Here is a 27,024-nt window from a genome sequence, read left to right on the forward strand (position 1 = left end):
AACAGATAATGATCAAGTGATCCATCCTCTGTCGCCCATTCCCAGCTTCTGGCAAACAGAGGCTAGGGACACCATCCCTGCCCATCCTGGCTAATAGCCATTGGGAACAAAAATAAACCCTAAGGGAGCCCAGCCCCAAGAATGCGGATATTACTCCAATTACTGGGAGCTGCTGAGCGCTGCCCTCCTTCAAAATCTGGCCCCAGTTACACATGCAGAGCATGTTAGAAAGTGTCCCCAATAATTAGGTATTTTGAAATGCTTGGTAGCTCTTGTCAGTTCTTTACTCAAGCTACACATGACCATCCAGAATGCAAACTGGTGATTAATCACCTTCATACCCAGCAATGCCCCTAATGCATGAGAGTTTATTAGGTACCCCTTTGCCCGCCTAAGATAAGAAAGGGTCAATTGGATCATCTTTCTTGGTACCACGCATTATTTTTAAGATTGGCTAGTTGTCATGGCAAAAAAAAAAAAAAAGGAAAAGTCACAAATTTAGAAGGGGGGGAAAGGAATCTATGTGAAGGAATCTACACTTTCCTTTGCAAGGATTATTTAAATCCATCTAATAATAAAACTCCAAGTTTTAAAAAAAAATCTCAGGTTAGGGCCAAGTCTTTCTTCTATGAAAGCCCTCCCACCCAAAGCTGAGATGATGTTCATAGCCCTTCTCCAGACAGGTTCCATTTCTGACCTGTCTTTGAGTGTAGGCTTGTTTTTGTGCCCTCTGTCACACCAGTCTCTAGTATCCCTCTTGTGGGAGTATCAGTTACACAAGCATCTGAGGGCAGGTTTGGGGCCTGTGTGCGGCTGCAGTACTGAAGGCCACCCCTAGCACCAGGGCATACCCTGCCACTGCCTCACCGGTCCTTAGAAAGCCCTGCTCCCTTGGCAAAACCCACTTTTGTGACCCCTGCCCCACTTTGCAGTGCATCACCTGCCCAGGTGGCACCCAGCTGTCTGGGTGCTGGGCTGCCTATGGGCCAGCGCCACCCCCCTGCAGAAGGGGCGCGGACAGTCACTGTCTTCCTGCCCCAGAGGGGGCACGTGGAACGGCCGGTTCTGGGTTCGGCCTGAAGGCGGCGCTCTTCGTCCCAGGGCCAGAAGCTCGCCGGGGGCTGGCCAGGTTTTATTTTGCAAGTCGGGCCGGGCCGGGCCCGCCCCTCCCCTGCAGCCTAGGCGGCAGATGGCCCCGGCTTCACACCTCTGGGCTCCAGCCGGGCGAGGTTTCCCTCTCGCGCCTCTGACTCCTCTGCCCTTGAGGTTAAAAAACCAACCCCCTAGGCCCACGGAGCTGGAACCCTGCAGCCGGGGGGGCCGCCCTGGTCCCCGGCTCCAGTGGCTCAAATTCCCTCCTGGAACTTCCTGATTCTCCAGCCCTGTTCAGACCTGTCTGGAGACAAACCCCCGAGGCGTCGCTGGCGTGTAAACTCCCCGTCCTGCGCCGCCGGCTCCGCTCGCCTCTGGTTACTTTGGGCGGTGGCCACTTTTCTCCCGGCCGGGCTCCTCTGCTCAAGCGAGTCGGGAAGGGAGCACTGCGCCTGACCCCCCCCCGGGAAAACGGCCTTCGGCGCAGCAGGTTCACACGAGCCCAGGGCAGGAAGCGGAGCAGGGCGCAGATTCCGCTCACCCCGCTTGTCGCTCCCAGGCTTTGCAGCCGCTGGGCTCCCGGGGCCTCCCGCTGGTGCGAGCGCGGAGGCGCCCGGGAGAAAGCACCGCATCCCCGGGGCTGGGGGAACGCCCCGCACCGCTGAAGCCCCCGGCGACTGGGGCACGTGCGGGTGGTTTTGACGAGCTCCGACTCCAGCCATTTTACAACCTCCCATAAAAACCTCGGTCAATTTCCGGTGCGGGGCGAGCGAGCAAAAGCCGGGACCAGCCGCTGGGCCGGTGGCGACGAGCCCTGGGTTGTAAAAGCCGGCGACGTGCCAGGGGAGCAGGGGGCCCAGCGCTGGCCAGCTGCAGGGGCTGTGCAAACGCTGGTTATAAGGGGCCCCTCCCCGGGACGGGGGAGTCGCCAGTGGCTTGGCTCGTGACCACGGAGGGGCTGGTGGAAATATGGCGAGGACAGCAGCAGCCTTCGCATCCCGCCAGCACGGAGCTGCCGGGGGAGACCTGCCACCCCCATCCCGGCCGCACGCATCCCTGCTCCTTCGCTCCCCCGCAGCCGGGATGCTGCCGTCAGTTTTCACCCCCCCCCCCCCCGGTGGGCAGCACAGACTGCCCCGGCCCCTTACTCCCCCGGGCCGTGGCTCTGCCAGTGCCGGGCAAGCCGCAGTCGAGCCAAAACAGTCGCTCCTCTTGCACCTCAAAGCATGTGCCCGTGTTTCAGATCAACACCCATTGAACGTATATGTTGCTACATCGCTCTGTTCGCTCCCTATTTTGGCTGCAAGGCGAACTAGTCCGTATTCGTATTTGATGTGCGGTTTCAAAGGAATTTGGAAAGGAGGCCAAGGTTGCTTTACATTAGCTGCACCCCTCTTGAATGCGCCTGAAAAATCACCCGGTGATGCTGCGTTAGCAGCATCTATCTTGAATGCTGCGAAAAGAAAAGGAGGTACAGACCCTCTGTTACACTGCTCAGGCCATTAAGTTTTAAAAGAATAGTGAGTATCTGATCAGCCGCCCTTTCATGGAAATCAGATAATAACAGAGCAGGGACTGTTTAACCGTGGAAGCCATTCTAAATCTGGGCACAAAGGCTCAAATCCTCAAAGAAATCAATAGAAGTTAGGAGGCTAAATACCTTTGAGGATCCGGGCCATACAAACTAACACCCAAAACATTTGGTCTTCCTTGTTAGGATAAAATCCTTTTTTTCTTAAGACTCATAAACCAATTCTTATTTGATCTTGGCAGCTTTTATGAGCAAGTGCCTACATTTTCCTGTTGCAAAAGGTAAATCTAACTACAGACTTATTGGAGCATTTTCCAAGGTAAACCCCCTTGGAACATAAACAGGATTCTCCCATGCCTCTAGCTATTACAATGTATATTTCACGCCAAGTAGAAGCCAGTGTCACAGCTGGAGGAAGAGAGATTTCCTAATTTTTAAAATCAAGTCCCATGAGTGGAAATCTGTCTGTTTCTGCAGGAGGGTTTATACTGGATTTGGAAACATCTATCTAGTATTCCTTTCACAAAATATCCACCTTCAAGTTGTGTCTTAAAGCAGAGCATGTTGTTTTTTTATCCACCAACAGTGAAATTGGTGAGTGTACGTTATGGTGAAAAGCAGATATAAAACAGAATTATTACTATGGGGACATTACATGTTTTATACTTATACTGAAGTTAGGGGCTTTCTCTCCTGATATTCTGCTCCAGTAGTTGGCCCAGCAAAAGTAATCAGTTTTTGCATGAAAATTTTTCAGGGCTGGAATAGGGACTTTTCTGAGACCACCTCTGTGCCACTCCCTAACACAAATCAAGTACATTTGTTGAACTTAAGAAAAAAAGAGTAACAATAGCTAAATTAAACTGCTGGTAGATGATTAACAGCCTATCCTGCTTTCTGCTTTAAGCAACTATTCCTGGTGGAGGGTATTAACTGCAGGGCATAGGGAATGTTTACATACAGTGTAAAAAAAATGGGGATTCTATACTGATTGTCCAATGTTGGCCAAAAACATGTCAAGCTACCCTTGCTCGAGCTAAATTGGCTGTCCATGCAAGGATCCCCACACAGGTCAATTCTGGGGGATCTAATCTGAAAGAGGCCACTTTATGGAATAGGTGTGAAGATCATGAACTGGGGAAAATACAAATAAAATCCAACAAAAGGCAGAAAGGGGGGATGAGGGAGGGGAACAGAATGAAATAAAAGCCCACTTTGGTCAGTGACAGCTACTCTGGTGCCCTAGACAGTGTCTCTATTATGCCACGCCCACCAACTGCCATTTTCACCAAAAATCCTCAAATTTACCCTTAAAATGTGAAAAATTGTGCAAAAATCACCCTGCTCCCTTGCAGAAAGTCCTTTGCAGCTAGCAAGTGAAATATGAGAGCACTGGAGCCAAGTGTGTGTATCTGAGATGAAAATACTGACCAGGTTTCGGGGCATCCGCTTTGTTTGTGGAAAGGTGGATAAAATGTTCAAAATGTCCCAAAAGCAAGGAGTGGGGAAGGCCTCCCCACCAAATCTTATTCCCCAAGACCCTCTGCTACATGGGGATGTGCTGGGTTTCACAAAAAGATAGCCCATTTTGTTAAGCCTTTGAATATTCAAATTGAAAGTATCGCGCAATCATTGATTGTCAAATCATTGGTTTCTAGAGGTTTTAAATACTTGGCATTAGGGGAGAAAAACTCAAACTTATATCTGTAGGTATAAAACATTAATATTGTTGGTCTCCACCTGGAATTTTCACAATGGTCTTGGGTATTCTTTTTTTTAAATTTTAAAATTATTGTTTTTTTTGTTCCCTCTCCCCCCAGCATCTAGGAGCCCAGGTGGTTGATTCTTCTGCTGCAACATCAGCTGTTACAAAAGTTGCTTATTCTTTCAGGTCAGCATGTCCGGTAAGTTCAGTTTAAACCTTTTCTTCAAGAATTTGGGAGATGTTTTCATTAGCCTCCATTTTTGGTCATTTTACCTTCAAAATGGGGATGGGGGGGGAGAGAAAGAAAAAGTTAATATTTGTATAACCCAAGGTGCAACCAAATCAGTTTTTTAAGTGGCTAGAAGGGACACTGATCATATGCAGGACACATTATATGTAGAATCATACACACACCCAACGCAAGGTACAGGGAAAAGCAAAGGTGTTTTGTGCACAGGAATGCAGGGGCTCTAAATAACCATAGTTAAAGTATTTCAGCCTTTTAAAAACATGCTGCTCATCCCTAACCTGCTTTGCAAATTGGGCACTTTTAGCCAGTGCTCCGGGGACCGCTGGCACTCGGGCGCTGCAGATTTCAGGGTTAACGCGCCCAATCGCGGGTGCAATTTAAACTCTGGGAACGTAACTCGGCGCTCCCAGGTGATTAGTTGTGGATTTTAATATTCAGGGACGATCTGACCCGAGTGGGACTCGGCAGGCCCAGGACTCCCCTGAGCCAGCCCCCGGGGGAGATGCGGCACAGGCAGGGAGAGATCTCCCCTTTAGGGCTGCTGAAAAGGGGAAACGTGCCTCCTACACTAGATACCCAGTTGGGGAGCCCCCCGAAGTGTCCTGGTACCACGGCCGCTGTGACCAGAAGTGGCGCTGCCGGACAGCAAACTCCCCGCGGCCCATGAGGGTGTCAGGTGGGGCTGCTCCCCCCAGCTCCAGCCCCCACCCCAGCGCAACCCCTAACTCCCCTCCCCAGACACCTGCGCCAGCTCAAGCTGGCTCTGCGCCTGCCCTGGAGAGGCCAGCAGCTGAATTATGCGGGGTGGGTGGGGGGACACCTGGGGAAACAGCCTCAGATCGACGGGGGCTAATCCTGGGGAGATGGGGGACAGCCCGGCCCCGGGGGGTCCCAGACTGATGAGGGTGGGGGGCAGCCCCCGTGTTCACCTCCGGCAGGTGTAGGGCGGGGCTCCCAGGCCAGGCTGCGGGGGAATTAGGAGAGCCGGGGTCCGTGCAGAACAGGGCGTGGGGCAGCCAGGCTGGGGGGCGCACAGGATACGGAACTGCGGAGGGGCCCCCTCCCTGCCCAGGGGGTGGTGGGCGCACGGCATGCGGAGTTTTGGCAGGGGGCGCAAGGCGCATGGTGCCCCGGCGCAAAGGACGCGGAACGGGGCAGCCCGGGGGTGCGCAATGGGGCTCGGGGCCTGCCCCCGTCCCCGATCAGAGCTACTCACAGAGCCGGGCTTTCCCGGCCAAGGTGGGGGGGGGGATCCCAGACCCCAAGCGGGGACCCGCCGCCTCCGGAAGGAAGGTGCCCGGCTTCTCCCGCTCCGCGCCGCGCCCGGGAGTGGAGCTGGCTGGGGGCCGCAGGCAGCTGCGCACGGGGCGCTGCGCATCCCAATCCCGGCGCGCCCCCCTGCAGTTCCCCGCTGGGCTCGAGCTCCCACCCCTGGGCGCCCTGCGCAGCCGTTTGCCGCCCCCCATCTCCCCGGGGCGCCCTGCCCAAGGGGCCCCTTGCGCACCTCACCCCGACCTCCCCGCCTGGGAGGAACTTTGGGGTCCTTGGGCGGCCACGGGACCCGGCTAGCTTGCCGGAGGGTGGGAACTCCCCTCCCTTGTCTCCCACACTGTCAGCTGCCTACCGCTGGGCCAGATTTAACCCTAGCTCAGCGCTCAGCTTGGGGAGGCAGGGGAAGGACCAGCCTGGCCTGAGGCTCGGACTGGCTCTCCCCGCCATGGATGCTGAGGTTTGCCAGGAAGGTGAAATGAAGCAGGTGCAGACCGCAGGCAGTGTGGAGTGAAGGGTCAGTCCCAGGCTGCTGACCTGGGGACCTGTCACAACTCCACTTAGCCCAGGCAGGACCCTGCCTCTCTGTTGGCCTGACCCAGAACCTGCTGAAGTGGGTTTTGGCCCAGGCCCTGTGTCCCTAGTGCTCTGTGCCACCGGTTGATGGGAATAGTCAGTATCTGTTTAGTTAGACTGGTCAGTAGAAGACCCTGATCCTGAAAACCCTTGTCCAGCTGGATAATTGTACTATCTGGGGTAGGAAGATGCAACATCCAAAAACTATCATGATGTTAAATATGTTTTTGACTTTAGTGTGGCCAAGGCCAGTCATGTTAGCTGTTTGTCTGGGAGTAACCATGACCAGTTAACATGTGTTAAACAGGGCAGGCTCCAACTCTCCTAGCTGCCATCTTGTTTAACACATTTCCGAAGGTGATACATATTCCCAGTGTGGATAACGCTAAGGAGACTGTTTGCATGCATAAATCTAAGCAGGTTTGCTGGCTCAGGGCCGAAGATGTCAGCCCTTGTAACAGGAGAGGCTTGGAGCAGAGGGTTCCTGTTAAATGTTTCTCTCCTTCAGATTCAAGGAAACATACTTTGCAGTTTTCAAAAATAAAATGGAATGACCAGAATAAATAATCCCCAGAGAGCTGAGTTTGCAGCTCAATAGAACCCCCTCCTCTGGATACAAAACTGATTGGCCTGTGGTCTGCAATGAGGGGCAAGGACCAGGCACCAGGTTAAAGACAATGTCACTGTGTATGGCAGGCTGTCATTAAACAGGCCCGTGGCGCTAAGAAGAGACACTATCTGCACTAGGATAGGGACAGGCTCCACTGTCAATCTAGCACCCCTGGCAGAGCAGGAGTGAAAGGTGGCAAGTGCCAGCCAGTGGTGGATCAACGTGTACACGCTGCCTATGTCACAGCACAGCAGAGGCTGAAAGTTGCTGTTAGAGGATCAAACAGGCAATAGATGGGTATGTTATAAATACCAGTGCATAGCTAGATAATTGCTCCCCATGGGACTGTTCTATTACCCGTCCAAGCAAGGGCCAGGTAATGTTGCAGGGTCTTCAAAGGCAGAATATTAGCTGTGAACCGGATCCTGCAAGCCCTTACTCATAAGTATTCCCATTGCACACAATAGGAGTTGTAGCTGGATCCTGCAATCAGATCTGTGTGGGTGGATCTCTGGGCCCAGGGAGAGCTTCAGTGCCAGGTCTGATAGCAGAACTGGGGCCACGTGAATAAGGGTTTACAAGATTCAATCCCAGGTTTACAATGTGTTTGTCTGTTTTACTGAGCCTCTGCAGGATCACTTCAGAGAGAAATATACTGAGTGCAAAATGAAGCAATTCTAAAAACTGAACTAAACTGCAATGGGCGTTAAATATTTCTTCCAGCAAGAGGGTCTGGGGTGGTTTCTTGTCAATAGGCAAATTCTTAACTACTCCAAATACAAAGTTCGGACTAAGCTAGTGTGTGGTGATTGTTTTTGCTGACTGATGGAGGCCCACATGCATGTCTGAAACAAACGAGTTGTAGAGAATGACTCCTCTCATTAAAGAAAGAAAGAAAACTGGGTCTCACAGAGAGTGATTCTTGAAAGCGCAATCATTTTATTCATAGTATTGTTTAGTCCTATAAAAGAATAATCACCCACATATTTGCATTGTTTTTATTCCTGTTCTTAACATGGTGGATGAACGCAGTGCCCATGTCTGTTTCCTGCATTGAAAACTTCAGGCTATTGTACAGATTCAAATTAATTTGACATTATAGTCCAGCAGACAAGGCTGGGAGTTAGAGTACCTGGGGTCTGTTTTTGGTTCTGCCACTGACTTACTATGTGATTTTATGCAAGTTGCTTAGGCCCTGATCTTGCAAACACTTACATATGTGCTTAACTTTGATGGAAGTCAGTGGGACTATTCACAATATTAAAAGTTAAGCATGCGTGTAAGTGTTTGCAAGATTGGGGTCTTAATATCTCTTTGCCTTAGTCTTCCCATCAGTAAAGTGGAGATAATTGTACTTGTCTTCCTTTCTAAAGTGTTCTCTGAATTTCAGGTGAAGAGCTAAGTGACATTCATTTCTCCAGCCTTTGTTACTAAGAAAAAAAGAAACTCTTAAGGAAAAAGAAAACGTAGTCACAATTATATTTATTATATATTAAGGGTACATTTGCAAATAGTCTACAAAGTGTTCATAAATGTTACAAGCATATTACAATCATGAAATGGGTATAAGTCATGGTTACAAGGGACCTATGGCATTCTGTAATAACTGATTAACCATTTATTAAAAAGTCTATTCATAATTTATAAACCCTTTACAAACTCTTTGTAAATATACCCTTTATATAAAGTGTGACCAAGAACACACTGAATTTACTTTTTGATATTTTAAATATCACCACGCTAAAGTGCCTGCTTTGTTGTTCTCATCCATACAACCTTGTTTTTAAACTCATTTTTCAGGCAAACCCAAGGTGTATCAAGGTGTTCGAGTAAAGATTACCGTGAAAGAGTTATTGCAGCAGAGGAGAGCACGACAAGCAGCAACTGATGCCACTGTAAGGACAAAATACTAGCTTCTTCTATGTTGTAATTTAAGAATAAGAAACTATTTCTCTTCCATCTACTTAATGAACTCAGAGCCATAGGAGCAGACGCTGCTGATGCAGGCAAAACGGAGAGCTTGTCTTCAAGAGGAAACTGACCAATTTAGTTATTTCAGAATAACTCCCCCAACTGGATGCTCTATTCTGGAATAAAAATTAGTTTGCTCTGGACTAGTTACTCTGCTCACTTTTATTCCAGAAGAGAGTGCCCCCATCCCCACAAGGGAGTTATTCTGGAATAGCTCAATTATACAGGAACAGCAGCTCTGGAATAACTCTGCTGGTCAATTTCCCCTGTGTAGACAAGGCTTGACAGACAGGCCTGCTCAGAATCCCTACGGAGCAGCAGGGGAAAATGTCTGTTTATCTGACTCAGCCAAAGCCCCTGTTGCCTGCTTTGAGGACCCTCCCATGTAAAGCTCTCAGTTGTACTAAGACTCCCATCATGTTCTCCTCTCCAAGAGGTAGTGCTCAGAGCCCAAAAGAATGTCATTCCTCCCCCCACAAAAACCCCCAAAGGCATTCCATTGTTCAGGGGCTCCTTCAGTCATCAGCCAGGGACTGAAGGCACCAGCTCTGCACAGCGTCCAGCTTCTGCTGGCCCCTGGGGAGGGTGCACAACCAAATCCTCCCAGGGCTGAATGTGCTGGCATCATACTGTTCCTAACTCCTGCTGGCCTAGGAAGGAGGGTCTTAGCTTGGATCCCCAAGGGCTAGAAGCCAGCTCCAAAACCAGTTGAAATCAACGCAAGTCTTTCCATTGACTTCAATGGACTTTGGACCCGGTCTCAAAAGCAGTGGTTCCATAGAACTCTCTGGCACTGGTGGCCTAAGAGCGAAAGGCCAAGCTCAGCTCTCTCCAGGTGTGCTGGATCCATGCCCAGGAATGAGCTCAGATCCCCCGTGTATTGTTCTGCCACTGCAGCAGCTATTATCCTGTGCAGAGGGAGTATCTCCGTGACACGAATTTTCCCAGGGGGCAAAACTCAAGAGTTTATTTTCTTTCTTGATATGGAAACTTAAGAACGAAGAGGCTGATCTGTCAGCAAGAATTGGTAGCCTCTCATTAAAATCAGCTACTGTACCAGAGAGCTGGAGGGGAGTGAACTTGTTACCACTCTTTTAAAAAAAAAGGCATGAGGGGTGATTTTGGCAATTTGTAGAGCAGCGTGCCTTACTTCATTATCAAGTGAATCAAACTAAACGATAATTAAAACTGAAGTTACAAAACACGACACAGGGACACACCAGCCTGGCTTCTGTGAAGGAATATCACACCTCTGTAATCTGTTGTAATTCTGAGCGTGTTAGCAAAACCGTGCCTGCAGGAAAACATCATGTATGTGGTAATCATGTAATCCTTTCACAAAGTGCCTCACAAGAGATTAGTCACCCTGAGGTGAAAGGCAAAGTGCTGTCAGGGGTGAGAAACTGGCCAGGAGACATGAACAGGGAAAAACGGTCAATTTTCAACGTGACCAAAGGTTAACATTGAGTGTCCAATGTTCTGTACCAGGACTGATGTTTATTGATGATCTAGACTAGGAGTGAACAGTGTGGTAGCCAAATTTGTAATGACATAAAATTAGTTAGGTTACTGAACACTGGAGGTTACAGTGAGGAATTTCACAGGGACCTAGCCAAGCTTGGTGAATGAGCAGCTGGCTGGCAGCTGATGTTCAGTGTTGCCTGATAGAAGGTAGTTTCTGGTGCCCTGTTTTACTGTGCATGCATCTTCTATCTTTGTTGTCTTAAGGGGATAATTTTCTCCTTTAACATTTTTCTTTTCAGTTTGTTAAGGCTGGTAACAATGGAAACGTTGACTCTTATCTCTTAACCTGTACTAAAAAAAACCCTGGAAGGTGTTTGAAAATTTGGGATTTTTATAATGGGTAATGCAACTTTGTTCATGTTTAAAAAAAGAAAAAAATAAAAAAAAGAAAACCCCAGAGATGTATTTGCTTTTGTCTTGAAAGAAAGTTAGAAAGTGAGTATGAGCAAAGAGCCATTTAAATAGGGCTTGATCCCACTCCCATTTAAATAAATAAAAACACTTTACTGGTGCAGGATCAGGCCCTTAATGCAGGACACTCTGGCTGCAATCCAGTAAAGCACTTAAGCATGTGAATAGGCCCAGTGTGTGCTTGAAGTTATACACATGCTTAAGTGCTTTGTGGAATTAGGGCCTTTAATGCATTTCAAAACCATAAACTATTTGGAGAGAAGGAAAGGGTTAAGGAGACCTATATACTGTTGCAGACTTGACACACAGAGAACACTCCACTTCTCTTGTAAGTGAGCCCTCTAGCTCAGGCTGCCCTGTGTTTTTGCATAAAGAGGTTGGTAAATCATTACTGCTTCCTGGTTCGTGACATTACAGCCTGGATGGTTTTCAGATTTAATCTCCCACCTCCTGCTCTCTGCAGCGGTTGATTGCACAAGAAGCTGAGCAGACTGCAACCTGCAACCACAAATAAAGAGGGTTGGTGAATGGAGCCCTCTAGCACTGAAATGCTGCAGCGTACTTGTCTCTTAAGTGTAAAGTCACCCCTTCCTTCTTCCTCTATAAAATGGCTAAGGACTTACATACTCTATAAATGTTCCAGCTGGGTGTTAAGAGGCTGGACTGAACTAGTCTTAATTTGCTATTCACACAATGTTTACACTATGATTGTTCCATCCACTAAGGAGACCCAAAGCTGGTGGTGCAGGAGATTAGCTTTGTGCTTAACAGAATTTATACTAGTTACTATTTATTAGCATCGTGTCGGCCCCAGGGATCAGTGTCCCATTGTGTTAGGTACTGTACACACGTGTAATGGAAAGCTAGACTTTAAAGCGTTCTGCAGGACAGAACCTGCAAGTTAACTAAAACCCACTCTACTGTTAGTGGGGAGGTTACAGAGGCTACATATTGTGTATGTATAGACCAAACAGAGAATATCAATCTTGCCAACTCTTCCAGAACTGCCAGGATTTAAATAATGTTTTTTCCCCTCCCATAGAGAATAATTACAGTTTAAGTGTTAAATAACTGGGCAAACGTTAGGAAGTTCTTGATAGGGAAATCAGCCACTCTAACTCAGGAACATTTTGAATGGAAGAAATGAAGCTCTGATCAGCATAAGTTAAAACCATCTGATTAGAAGAAGCCACAGTCTGAATAGCTAGAGTGAAGTCCCATTGAAGTCGATGGCAAACCTCACCTTTGTTTTCAGTGCAGCCAGGATTTCACCCATAATGTTGGATGTGATTTTCTAATAGGCTTATTGATTTGTAAGTTTCAGTTTACAAATCCTCAGGGAAAACAACATTATCAGTTTTCTTATAAGTGTTGCAGTATTAGAGTAATCACACTTGTAGATTGCAAAGTGAAGTGTGCAGTGGAACAATTCAGTCTGGTGCGCATGTGTGGTGCTACACAGGGTAAGCGGCACTTGATTTTTTAGTTGCGTTTTAAACGCGTTAGCTAACACGATTATAAATTGTTCCTACTCGTGTTGAACCCTAGAGGTTTTTTTGTGTCATGTCCACACTAGAATTTACAATCCTGCTAATTAACAAATGTTAAAAACATGACCAGAACAAGTATAGACACATCTATGGTGAATTAATAGTAATGGAACAATGGAATGGACATCAGAGTAGCTACATATTTAACATTAGAACAATTCAGTGTAATGCACATCTATTGTTATCTGGGTGGCACTCTGGAACAATACAATGTTACACAGATTGAGAGTGCTACATAACTAACAGAACAACTGAATGTAATACACACAGGTAATAAAAACAACAATCATTAATGTTTGCATAAGTAAGTTTGAAAGGTAATTGTGACTTACCTCAATGTTCAGGAAAAAGATCTCCTTTGATCTCTTAAAACAGAAACACTTGCATTTGCTATTTTCCTTCTGTTCTGTTTTGTCAGGTTTCCCGAGGCAGCAGCAGTGTCCAGTTTCCAGAATCTGTTTCTCCTCCCTGCACAGGTTGGTACAAAGAGCATCCCCCTTCTCCCCTCCCCCCACCTATTCCTCCAGTCCAAGTCTTTTTAGCCCTTGGTGCAAGGCTTGAGGCAAGCGCTACCATTTAATTAGGAATCCAACCAATCAGAACCTGAAAAATGCTCACTAAATGCAGATGAGGATGCGGTAAGACAAGCAGGGTACATTTTGCCCTCACTCTAGCAGAAATTTTGTCTTCATATCCATGTAGTTTGCCTTTTCTACAGAGGATCAAAGCTCCAATTAGTCAGTAATATTTATTACCAGCAGAATAACACTGCCGTGGTGCCTTCATCAAGATTTCTATCTCTTGGTACTGCCTTCATCTGATTGTCAGATGGGACCAGAATGTTTTAAAGCGTTAGTTGTCTTGCCAATCATTTAGCTTCCAGCAGAGTCAGTTTCTCTCTTTCCCCCTCTCCCTGTAGAGTTCAGAAGGGGTGTCAGTCTTTTCAACAGAGATGCATAAACAGCTCCTTCCTGGTTGACACCAATATCCAGGAGGTGGGAGAAAAACATATTAGTTTGGACTTTTCAGATCTTTTATTCTCTAGATGTTGGTAGCTAAGAGATCCAGAAAGTTTCCCCGTTCATTTGTAAATGTGTGCATGTATACATTGCATGGACAAGGAAATGCTTAAATAATAAATATTTGGGGTTTAAATTTGCTTATGTTAATATAGAAACTTGAGACGCACATAACCTTTTTCAGGCTGGTAAATCTTTCTCTCTCTTTTGGGTGCATGTTTTTTGCCCCACGGTCCAGTTAAACACTTTGGTCCCAGTCCTGAAAACACTTACGCATGAGAGTAATGTTACACATGCTAGCAATCCCATTGAGATCAACAGGACTACCTGCATAGGTAAGTGTTTGCAAGATCAGGGCTTTGTTATTAACTGTTTGAGAACAGCTGAATTTAGCATGAAATGCAGTCAAGCCTAGAGGGCCAAATTCTTATTTACACCGCTCTGGTAATTGATACCCAGTACCAGAGTACTGCAGTGCAAAGAGGTCTTGGTGTAAATGAAAATCTGGCCCTAGAGCCTTTTCAACCCCTGCCCTCTTCCATATGACACCAGCTGAATCTAGGTCTGTATCATCTACATACTCGCCAAATTTTTCAGAAGTAATGTAGGGACAGCTCTGGTCTCTCTTGAGTGTTTTGCCTCTGTCCTTGCTTATGAAGATGAGAAGCTATTTTTTGTTTTAAAGGAGACATGCATCCCTGGAACACGGAGTTTAGCAGAGGCTGAAGGCAAAACCCAACCGTTAAAATAGCAGCAGCACAGCGCTGCGTTACATGCTCTCAGGGTTGCTTTGGATTTACTTTCAGAGTCAAGCTGCAATTTTCAAAGGAGTCTAAGGGAGTTGGATCCCACAATTTTCAAAAGCACTAAGTGACTTAGAGCCTAAGTCCCCATGGGAAACCAAGAGGACTTAAGCTCCCTAGTCATTCAGGCACTTCTGAAAAATTTCCCCCCAGCCCACATTGACTTTCAATGGGAACTAGGCACCTAACTCTCATAGAACCCTTTGGAAATCTCAGTCTACACTTGAAGAGCCTTTCCTCCATGTCTAGATTCACTGTGTTCCATGGGACTGGTTGCCGCACAAGATGCTGCTCAGCACAGACCAGGGTATCCCAGCCTGACCCAAAGGAAACATACAGCTAGCTTAGCCTCTCTTTGTAAGCACAAGTACTGAACACTCTCCTTTTTTCCTCTTCCTCTCCTAGCAGCTTATTTTGATGCAGAACCTGTCTCTTCTGCCCCCAACTATTTCCAGCCACGGCAGTTTCCAAATTGCATTTCCTGTGAAGAAAACCCAAGTTATTTGGAGCAACTGGTTGATACCTATCTTCAGACAGAGCCGCCTATGGACCCATCCCTGAGTGCTCTACAGACTTCTACCCACTATAACCCAGACACCTTCCTGTCAACCCCTCTCTGCTTTAACCAGAGCCTGGTAAGTTGGTTGCGTTCTTTACTGAGCTGGACTGGTGGTGTCTGTAGTTATAGCTTGCACCACCTTGAGCGAAATCACCTAAGCACGTCCAGCAAGGAAATCAAGAAGGGAAACGAAATGGGCAAAATAAAAATCCCCACTCCCTGAGGCTCTGGGCCAGTTTTGAACTGGTTTCATGAGCATGATTCATTTCCAACAACTCCACAGCTGGAGGGGAGAGTCTGGGATTCCATGTAGAATTGGGGCTTTCCCATATCCTGGGAGAGGGCATGAGGAACCTGTTGATCCTGACCTGAGGTTGCAGAATTGAGGCGTGTCACTTCCAATACACTATTCTCCCCTACCTGTAATCCATGGAATCTCTTTAGGGAGGGGCCAGGGGACAACCCCAATCCACCCCCTGGATCCTAAGGGTTAAATTAATGCCATTGATATGTTCATGAATAGCAAGATAGGAACTGCCAGACCAGGTCAGACCATTGTTCCACCTGGTCCAGTATTCTGTTCTGATAGCTCCAGAGGCAGGTGCAAGAACCCCTGAAGTCGGCAGTAATGGAATAACCTGCCCACTACAAAGTTCCTTCCTGACCCTCCTCAGGTAGAGGTTGGCTTATGCTGTGAAACAGGAGGGTTTAAAACTGCATGTAACTAGCAGTTTAGAAAACAGCTACGTTTATAACATGTCATTTAGTGACATGCATTCTACTTGCTCATGGCAGGAGGGTTAAAGGACCAACACCAAACAGAGTGCAGTGTCCTCAGATATCCCAGTTATTCATCAGAAAAAATTGTGGCAAAGCCAGTTACCCCAATGATGTCTTGCTGGAATTTGTTATTCTACACAAACTTGTATAGAACAGAACTGGGGCCGAGCAGCCCCTGTTCAGGGCTATCAGCTGGCATATCTGGGACTTTTCTCTAGCATGCTCCCTTGTTGAGCACTAAGGCGCTGATCCTGCAGTGACTTGTATCCAGATGGACCCCTCTGTCAGCACAGACATTCGCTGAAGTCACCGGGACTCCGGGTGGGTGCAGAGGTCCTCGTGCACAGAGCTCATTGCGGGATCAGGGCGGTGCTTCCAGAAGAACCACACACACATTCTGACATCTTGATGAGTTCACAGTCACTTTGTGAAGCCCACTGATTTCAAAACTCTGGAACTATCAATGGACCAGGGTAACTCCAGAATGGGGTGTGATGTGGTCATGCATTCAGGGCCTTGCAATTAAGAGTGTATTTTTTCTGGTCTGTGTAGTTATTTGAACACCCATTATTACTGACTTCATTTACCACCACATTTTCTTTTCTCTGCATTGTTTTAGGTTCCTGGATCTCCTGCCTCGTCTGACCTGTCCAGCCCATTAGACTATAGCTACTCCCCACCTCAACTGCCTCCTTTTGCTCCACTGAACATCAGCCCTCTTTGTCCTCTAGACACCACGAACTACGGCTATCCTCTCGAGGAGTGCTCCCATCCGCAGTACAGCTGCTCCCCCTCTGCCTGTTACTGCTCATCCTGTGCCTCAGAGCACTTGGATACATTCAGAGTATCAGAGTATTTCCCTTATCCAAGTGCAGACTGTATGGACTATCCTGGCACCATGACAATGGCAGATGACTTCTTTAGAAGGGATAGAAACTACGACATCTGCTACAGTTAATGGAGATGATGGTTTTATATATATGTACATACGTACAGGTATCCAAATCAGCTAACTGCCTATGAACTATGCAAAACATCACTGTCTAACACAAAGTTCAGTTTACTCTACACTACTTCACCTGGTATGCTCCAGGTGTTAATTTAGTCCTCATGAGTAACAATGTTTTAAGACTCACAACATTGCTCCAGTTGTCCTTCTGTCTTGTATTTCATAAAAAAACAAAACAAAAAACAAACTAGCTTTCAGTGAATGCTTCACTAAACAAGTTTTTGTTATTACAAATAAATAATTTTGTACAGATTCCTGGAGCACATTCCTTCTTGTTAAGTTTATAAAAGATTCTTTAGGTTATTCTGAGGAAATCTGATTTTTTTTCCAGCCACCGGGTGGTAGGAGGGGGTCACTTCTGCTATAGTCAAAGGTCTTGCTCTTGCAAATACATATTTATGTGAGTAAAGTGGGGCCTTTGCACATGAAGTCAACGGGCCTCCTGGGGTTTGAAAAGTTACTCAGTTGTGTAAGTGATTGCTGGATCAGGACCAATGTTTTCTCTTCCAATCCATTTCTTATATTTCTCACCTGCTGTGAAGGGTGGGACGATTAGCCAATAAACACCTGCTGTCCATTTCACGGTACCTCTGTCACATGTCTGAATATACATGCATCCTTCCAACACTGAAGTACTCTCCTCCCAGTCTCACCAACTGTCATTGCAACAATTGTTCACTCCCCTTGGTCAAACTAATCAAAGACAGAACTTTTCCCAGGTGGTTGTTTTTATCTTGGATACACAACAAGCAAAATGTTAGATTTTCTGCACCATTGAAAAATCATGGAACCTCTAAATATCACAACAGGGCTGGGCTTTCAGAAGGAGACATCCACCAGGAATCCTTACCACACAGAGTTAGTGCTCTTTCACCTATGTGTAGAGGAAAACATTCGGGTGGAATTTTCAAAATGAGCCGAAGGGAGTTTTATTGCAGGGTGTATCTACTCTGCAAGTGAAGGTGCAGTTGTGGAATGGGTAGGCATACCAGGGCTAGCTTTATTCTAGCTAGCCCAGGTAACAATAGTAGTGAAGATGTGGTAGTGTGAGCTAGGAACATTTCATCTTAGCTACTATACATTGGAGCAACACCTGGCGTTTGGGATTTGGACTGCACGAGGAGAAATGGGGACAGATTCTCAGCTGGTGTAAATCAACAAATTGACTTCAAGAGATGTTGCATGCAGACCCTACATCTCTGTCTGAATTCACTGGAGCTATGCTGATTTACACCACTGAGGAGCTTGCCAATGGTGTTTTAACAAACTGCAGGCTCCCTACGTCACTGTAGAAATGACATCTCCTTAGGGCAATGCATCTTCCTGAAATGTCACAGTCTGCTCAGAACCATTTGTCACTTTAAAGGACAGCCAGCTGAAACAAAAAAGCAGCGCTTTAATGATGATTTAATCTAAGTGGATAAGTTATTGTCTGGTTAGATCTGCCAAGCCTTCTTGCTTCTCCACACTTTCAGCTCTCATTACAATTGCCAGTCCAAGTGCCAGGGTTTTAAATGAGAAAATTCTCATGTCGGAAGCCTCATTACCCCAATGTTCGCACAATCTCAGCTCTTTCCTAGCCAGTGTCCCCATGCTCTTCTGATAGAGCAGAAGGAGTAAGATTCACGTTCAATTAATCCGCCTGCCACAAGTAGAATTTAGAAAGGAATAAGCATTTCCCCAAATTAAACCCAAACCAACAAAACAATCTCCATGGACCATTCAAATATATCTTCTCAGGTAAGAAAAAAACATGAGTACCAAGTAAAACTCACCACTCCAGGTTCAAGATTAGCCCTGTTCTAAAAACAGCATCTTTTCCTTCACAAGCTGTGAATATTACCTCTTTTCCATCCTTTCGATTACCTGTAGCGCTACCAAATTCACAGTCCATTTTGGTCAATTTCACAGTCATAGGATTTAAAAAATCCTAAATTTCACGATTTCAGCTATTTAAATCTGAAATGTCATGGTGTTGTAATTGTAGAGGTCCTGACCCAAAAAGAATTCATGGCGGGGGGGGCAAGGTTATTGTGGGGGGGTGCTGTACTGCTACCCTTACTTCTGCGCTGCTGCTGGCGGTGTCTTCAGAGCCGGGCAGCTGGAGAGGGGCAGCTGCAGGCCGGGAGCCCAGCTCTGAAAGCAGCACCGCTGCCAGCAGCAGCGCAGAAGTAAGGGTGGCAATGCCATGCAATGCCACCTTTACTTCTGCACTGCTGCCTGCAGAGCTGGGCCCTCACTCGGCAGCTGCCACTCTCCGGCCACCCAGCTCTGAAGACAGCACAGAAGTAAAAGTCGCAATACCACGGCCCCCTAAAATGAATTTGCGACCCCCCGTGCAGCTCCCTTTTTGGTCAGGACCCCCAATTTGAGAAATGCTGGTCTCCCCCATGAAATCTGTATAGTATAGGGTAAAAGCACTCAAAAGACCAGATTTCACAAGGAGGGGGAGACCAGATTTCATGGTCCGTGATGCGTTTTTCATGGACATGAATTTGGTAGAGCCCTACTTACCTGAAAGTCTGCCTGTTGTTCTGTCATCATCATCCCACTTCCTTTCTCTTCCATTTCCTTCCTTTGACCCTGCTCTCCTACCAATTCAATCTCCATTCACCTTGCAACCTCCAGTTCGCTCTATAGGGTCTAATGCCATTCACTAGCTTACCTTCACTGAAGGGTGGAGGTCTTACAAGCGACCCATTCACTGGATGTTGATAGAACCCTCTGTTTGTGACTGGGGTGACAATTGCATGGAGCATAATGAATCACAATAGGATTCTGTAAGCATCAGAAGGCTAAGGATGAGATTTTCCAACGTGAACATGGACCAGATCCTCAGACTTTGTAAATTGGGAAAGCTCAATTGAGTGAAGTGGAATGACTCCAGTTTCCACCAGCTGAGGCTCTGGACCCATTTGTATAAACATCTGATTCTTCTGAAATTTCCACCCCTCTCCCCCAAACTCCCAGTTCCTTGCATAGCAGGGAAGTGACAGCACAGCCTGTCTGCTGCCAAATTCCTCCTTCCCTCCCACATCTCCATCCAGGGCATCTCCCCACTTTGAACCCCCTTCTGCATCAAATCCTCATTCTTGCCCTCCGGACTCTACCCCCTGCTTTTCTCCCCTCTCCTGCCCTCTCACTCTGCTAGTCTCACTTTCCTTCATTTCCACTGGCTCTTTCTCCCAGACGGCTCCCTCCACCACCTGCCTGAAATATCCTGCCTGGCCCTGTTCATCACATAACTTGTCCCTCTATTGACTAATCCTGCTTTTCCCCACAGTCTCACTCTGCTGTGTCACACTCTGTTTGATGATGTACAAGAACAATGCTAGTGAATAAATGTAACACTTACAGGCACCAATATCATATATACCATGCAAAATAAGCCCATTCCCTCTCTCTCACCACCCATCCTGCCCTGTGCCTGGTCATCACTCCCTGCACCACCCAGATCTCATATGCCCCATGGCAGGAATGGCGTCTGTCTTCTCTATAAAGAGAGCCACACATACCTATGGCATTAGACACACATGTTTAACAATATCACAAGAATACATCATGAAACTGTATCATTATTTGTGATGCAAGCCTGCTGAGGTGGTGAGTAGAGGGGGCTGGTACAGAAGCTGGCTCTGCCTGCTTTTCACCACAGAAGGACATTTGTCTGCTGATCAGCTAAGACCGGAGTCCATCCCCCTCACACTGGCTTAGTGGTGTCAAAGGGACAGAGAACAAACTAGAATCTGGTCCAGGATATCAGAGTCAGGGTTCTGTACTGTAGTAACAGTATTCCGGCCATATTCGTCACACAGGTATATATTTAGCTGTTTATGCAGTAAAGCAAAATTCTAAGTGTGCCCTGGGAAGCGGGGTGAGCTGCAGAACCCGTAACTGAGAATTTCCTGCTGTTTGCAGTCTCAGCCTTACCGCAGTGGTGCACTGAATATATTAGTAAATGAAACAGAGAGCGATTGCCTGCTGGCTCAGTAAAACAATGACCTCTGCTGGCTCCCATTATTAACAAGCTGTGTTAGCCATAACTTTAATAGTGCTTCCTTCTGGCCTCTTTCACTTGGAATTTTAATTTAAAAGCTTAAGGTTGAGCATTCCCCAGGAAGTTTTTTTAAAAAAATGCAAAGTTTGAAGGTGCCTGTGTACCCTTGGATTGCTTGTGGGATTAGAGATGGTAGTTTTCAGAGTTGTCTTTTTTCCTCCATGCTAAATGAAACCCACCAGCATTATTATTTTGTCACCTCCTGAAACCTACTGAATCAACTAGCGTGGGTTGAAAAGTTTTCAACAAAGCTTTTTTCGAATCAAAACATGCTGTTCATGAAATGGAATTGTTTGCTGGTCAGCCACAGAATACGCTGTCTCCGGACTTTTCACAACCTATGGAGGGCATGTTTTCCTTTCCTGGGGACTGGAGTAGATTGATGTGTTACTGCTCGAATTTTCAGCTAGGTGAAGCTACATAGCGACAACCAAGATTCTGATACACGGGAAAGATCTTCCTTCTGCTGGCTGGTTTACCAAATGCAGCAGCAACTCTTCCAAACCTTGGCTTGAAAAATTTGGCAATTTAGGCTAAAATCTACCATTCTGTCTGTGCCGATTTTTATACTGTGCCCATCACCGTATGACCTGAGCACCTGATTATGTGTTTGCAGTTCTTGGCCCCACACACTTGTCCATGGAAATTGGTCAGATTTAGTTACGTGTGTAGAGGCTTGTAGAAATTAATAGTTTGAAGAGCTAAAGGGTGAATTGAGATGGTCAAAGCCAACCCAGGGCATAGATGCTCAATTCCCATTAAAATGTATAGGAATAAGGTGACCAAATCTGCTCCTCCGTTTTGAAAGTGTTAGCCTGAGTTTGTGAGGACTAGTCAAACGGTCTTTATTATATCCAATAAAATAATGCACAAAAAAGTAAGAGGAAAATGTAAAAATACGGAGACTAAAACATCCTTCGCTGAGTCATCTTCCTGGAATGCAATTAATAAGGACTCACAACTTGCAATTAACATACTTCAAGCCAAGTATCAGACGACCAGTGCCTGCTAGGAAATCCGCGCCTGCATTTCAGTGCGACAGTGTGACAGGTGCACTGAGGCACAGTGTGTTTTCTAGCGTTAGTGGTAGGCATATGGCCCAGGGCTACACCCTGCCAGACTATTACATGTTTATGACATGCCCGTGTCTCTCTCCTATCTGATTGCAGTTGCATGGAATTTAAATAATAAAGATTAAATACTTTTTCTCAGCTAAGGATTAGCTGCCGTGCACCAGGGAAATTATGTTTCTTGGCTATTCTATAAACAACGATTACACACTACACTTTACGAGTGCTGCTTTACACTTGCATGGCAGTCAGTGAAATTATTCATAGCAATAAGCTCTAAACCTAGTAGTAAACATTTGTAGGATCAAGAGCCCATTGTTATTAATTCACAGGCATTTGTTATTTGTATTGCATTAACGCCTAGAGGTCCCAATGGAGATCAGGGCTATGTACTCTACAAGCATCTGGTAAGGGACAGTCTCTGCCCTTAAGAGCTCACAATCTAAGTAAGGAAGACAGACAAAGGGAGTATTTTCCCCATTTTACAGATGAAGAATTGAGTCATGGGGGCTTGTCCACAGTACAGAGCTTTGCTAGGATAGTTATGCTAGCATAGCTCCTCAGTGGAGACTTGGCATAAGACAACAGAAGTTCTTCCTACTAAAAATCCCCAGCTTTGTTTCCGGTCAATTGAAATATTTTGTTTCAATAAAATCAAAGTCATTCATTCCAACTTCTACTTATTTTACATTACATCCAATTTTTAAAAATTGAAATGAAAGGTCATTGTGAAATAGAGAAACAAAGTGTTCCATTCCAAAATGGACCTTAGCAAAGCGCTTTTTTCAATTTCTCTTGCAAAATGAACTTCTGCTGAAATCAATATATTTCCACAAAGCATTTATCTTCCAACAGATTGGCATTGTCCAATAGAAAAACCAGAAAGGGTGCCTTAACACTCACTCCAAGGCAGTGGTTCTCAACTTTTCCAAACTACTGTACTCCTTTCAGGAGTCTTATTTGGCTCGTGTACCCTCAAGTTTCACCTCACTTAAAAACTACTTGCTTCCAAAATCAGACATAAAAATAGAAACAAGTGTCACAGCCACACTAGTACTGAAAAATTGCTTATTTTATCATTCGTACCATATAATTATATAAAATAAATCAATTGGAATACAAATATTGTACTTACATTGCAGTGTATAGCATATAGAGCAGTATAAACAAGTCATTGTCTGTAGGAAATTTTAGTTTGTACTGACTTTGCTCGTGCTTTTTATGTAACCTGTTGTAAAACTAGGCAAATCTCTAGATGAGTTGATGTACCCCCTGGAAGACCTCTGCCTACCCCCCCCGGGGTAGGCGTACCCCTGGTTGAGAACCACTGCTCCAGGGCACCCTTATGCTGCCCAAGTGGTATAAAGGGAGCTTAATATAAATGAGAAGCAGGCCCTGGATAAATACCTTCCACTGGGTGAAATTCATCCCTTGTGCAGGAAGTTGGCATGAGGGCCATGCACCGCTGCAGCCAGGGTTTGACAGGCAGAGAGGCAAGGGGCCCGATTCTGATTCCTGCGGCTTTGCACCTTGTGCAAAGTGAATTCACAAGGGGGTGTAAACGCTACTATCCTTTGCATAGCTGTAAACAACTGTACAAGATAAAGGGCAGCAGGGAACCAGACCCTAGGTGACCATTATACTTTTTAAGTCTGATTGTCATTTACACTAGTACCCTTTTACTTTACTCTGCCAGAGTTTCAGCCCTTGAAGTGGGTGGAAATTGCAAATAATGTTCACATTAAGGTCCATTTACCCTCACCAGGTTGGGTCTCAGCTCTCCACACACTGAAGATGTGCTAGAGATGCAGCTGAGCCCTCCAGACAAGTGACAAGCAAAACAATCCCTTCTGCGATAGCAACAGGGCAACTAAAAATGTCCCAACAAACAAACGGTCCTTCTGCCATTCAGGCGTTTCTCTTCAACCCACTCTCAGGGCCCTATTCCCAGCCCCTTCCTGGGTTACCTTGGAGAGTCTTCTGGCTCTGGGACACAGCATTCAGCCCCCAGACTGGTTCCCTGAAGTACTGTTCACAGCCCCTTCTGGGCTCTGTTCCTTGCATCCTTCCCCACGCTGGTATGAAGCGCCAGGCCCCTGAGGAACTGGGCCCCTGAAGCACCCAGCTTCCTACAGCTCAGGGCCTGCCCACTCCTTGTGGTTCCACTCCATTCCACTACAGAGCACCCAGCCTCCAGCAGACCCTAGCTCAAGGCTCACCTGACCCTCCTTAGTCCTGTTCCTCAGGCTGGGAAACAGCTAATTAATTATGGCACAGGGGTGGCCGATCTCATCTCTCCTTAAAGGAGCCAGTCACCTATGATGGGTGTAAAGAGGCCTTAGCATAACTGAGAATTATAGATCCATAGACTAAAAGGCCAGAAGGGGCCATTGTGATCATCTAGTCTGACTCCTGTATAACACAGGCCAGAGAACTGCCCCACAATAATTCCTAGAGCAGATCTTTTAGAAAAAAACATCTGCTTGTGAGTTAGGGAGAAGGATTTCAGAGTAGCCAGCAGTGTGAAGGGGAAAGTTAGCACCACAGCTTGTCAGGGATCCCCAGGGATGTGCTCTGCTTTCTCCTCAGAGACTTAAGAGCCACAGGGTGTGCAGGTTCACCCCTCGCTGCTCCTGGAGGGGGCCTCTGGAGGAAGAATGCTGTGCATCACTCCAGGGTCAATGCAGCAGAGCTGTTGGAGTGGAACGTGGTGTTGGAGCCCAGATGAAGGCCAGAGGCATGGCAATCACAGGCCATGTTTCTGTCCCTGTCCTTTACAAATTCAGGGCTCAGAACTGACACCATTTTTTTTTATTTTTTATTTTTGGTCTTTCATCGACCTTTGGAATAATGCCATCAGTCATGCGTTTCTGCAATTTTGTCTATTATTTTTGAGTCCAAGCCTAGGACGGCAAACATGTTACAGACTTTTGTTTGTGTTTTGGGTTGTTATGTTTCCAGGTCCTCAGGTCTTTCATTCGTTTCAGATGATTCATTCAGTGCAAGTAAAAACTTGCTGATTATTGAGCCACAGATGGACTGTCTATTAACATCAGAAAGAAATGACAGAAGGAGACAATTCATCAAAGGTTGCTCCTGGGCTTTTTCAACAATAAGGAATGCAGGACTTTTTCAAAATTTTTTTTTATTTTTTGTGTTTTTTGTTTTTCAATTTTGTTTAAAAGAAAACACTTTGGGCCAGGTCCTCAGTTGATATAAACTGGCAAAGCACCACTGGAGTTACACTGATTTGCATCCGCTGAGAATTTGGCCAATGTTTATATAATAAATATAGATTATATAGTTTGCATATAAAATATTGATATTTTATTTTAAGATAATTCCCTTCTTATAAGAAATTGAGACTTAAGCCATTAACAAACCTAATGTCTGGACCCCAATTTCAAACTGCACTGTGCAGATTTAGGTAAGACAAAACCTCTTAAATTAGGGCTTTCTGCTAATGCCCTGTTTAATCCATCAAATAATAGTTCCTTGCTTTCAACTACAGACCATTTGGAGATTTTCCATAGTGCTAATTCTCCATGCCTTTGTTTAATGGTAACAGTGCCTTTTGAGTAACAACCTATGCTAAGTCAAAGGTAGGAAAGGATAAACCTGGACAAAACAGAGGGCCAAATTATACCATCCTTTCTCACGGTGTATAGTGCCTTATTGCTTGAACAATTGCATTGAAATCAACAGGAATCTCTCTCTCTTGCAGAGTAAGGTACTACTGAATGAGTGAAATTCAGCTCTGTGCAGTCAGCAGAAGCCTATGCACTAGTACATAAATCCTATTTTGAGGGCGTAAGAGGGACTTAAATGGTGCACAGGCGTAGTGCTGTTTCTCTGCACAGTGGTCATTTTCACTCTAGAAGAGGAAAAGGTGCTTTATTTTCAAATGGTTTCTTTACCTGTTATCTGGATTCAACAGCTTTGCTGCCAAGTGTCTCGGGCCCTGATCCAAAGCCTTTGATATCAATGAAATCACTCCCATTGATTTCAGTGGGCTTTGGATCAGTACGTGCATCGAAAACCTAAGACATGCCCACATTCCTATAGGGAAAAGCTTATTACAAGTGGAGCGTACCATTTTAAAAAATAACCTTTCCTTTTAAATATTTATTTTGCAGGAACACTGGATGTGACCGGATTACATTAACACCACTTTGCACCTATCTGTCCATCTAAAGGGGCCTTAAAATGGACATAAATTACAGTTATGCTTATTTTAAAGCTTCTATTCAATGCCAGAGTTGTGTAAAAGGGCCTCAGTGTAACAAAGAAGCAGGCCTGTTTGACATTCTGCTGTTCTTAGCAGTCATCATGTTATGCACACACACCAATGTATAGCTTTCAGCAACTAGCAGTGATTTCCAATAACATCATCATTCCAGAGGGACATTTCACACACTAATGTTCAGAAAAGAATGGCTGAAAGAGGCACTTTGAGAGTTGCATGCTCCAATAGATAAGACCCTGGCCTGGAATGCGGTAGACCTATGTTCTATTTCCCAGCTGTTGCACTGATTCACTGTCTGGCACTGGGCAAGTCATAGTACCTCCCCGTGCCTCAGTTTCCCCATCTGTAAAATGGAGATAGTGAAATTTTCCCTCCATTGTAAAGAATTTTGAACTATACAGATGAAAAGTGCTATACAAGAGCTATGTGTTGTTGTTATTAAGGGTTAAATATTAAACATGTTAAAGAAAGTAATTAGGGGAGCTAATAATTTATACACTCATTAATTCAAGAATGGTTTATTCCATGTATTGTATGATGGTATCCAATTCATTTCACAAATAAGGATTGCCACATAAAAATCTGCATGAGTGGTTGCATTAAAGTGTATTAAATGCTCAGTGTTATTCACAGATTTCTGATGGTAGCAAGTTAAACAACTGCATTTATTTATTTATTTGCATTTACACGTGTCACCCATTGAACATTCACTCGTGCATGCATTCATTCCCACGCTGGAGTTTCTTACAGCATAGCTTCAAAATGAGAAGGCATGTGCTTTGGCTGATTTGTGCCTGAATGTATGCAAATATATGCAAATATACAAGCTACTCTTTTTTTTTTTTGGTTAGAGGATGTTGGCAGGTATGTAGACGTGATGCAGTGAAAGGAAGTAGCCAAGTAGTAGGGAGGGAAAGGTTTGAGGAAGGCTAAGAGTTACAGCAATCTGTAATTACAATACCTATAGCAGTGTTTCTGAAGAGCTTTAGTCT

The 27,024-nt window shown here is 45.7% G+C and overlaps 1 protein-coding gene across 1 annotated transcript; it reads left to right on the top strand.

The window, feature by feature from the left end:
• Positions 1-5,555: 5,555 nt before the first annotated feature.
• On the top strand, positions 5,556-16,608 carry POU2AF3 (POU class 2 homeobox associating factor 3; the record flags this gene model as incomplete). The annotated part of the gene is given in 7 exon segments (XM_074936528.1): positions 5,556-5,599; positions 5,601-5,658; positions 5,661-5,817; positions 8,834-8,928; positions 12,908-12,965; positions 14,717-14,946; positions 16,270-16,608. Coding segments are annotated over 7 exon segments (981 nt in total), but the record flags the coding sequence as incomplete, so codon positions are not given.
• Positions 16,609-27,024: the final 10,416 nt, after the last annotated feature.

The sequence above is a fragment of the Natator depressus genome, chromosome 22, assembly GCF_965152275.1.
Source record: "Natator depressus isolate rNatDep1 chromosome 22, rNatDep2.hap1, whole genome shotgun sequence".
In the NCBI taxonomy this organism is placed as follows: Eukaryota; Metazoa; Chordata; order Testudines; family Cheloniidae; genus Natator; species Natator depressus.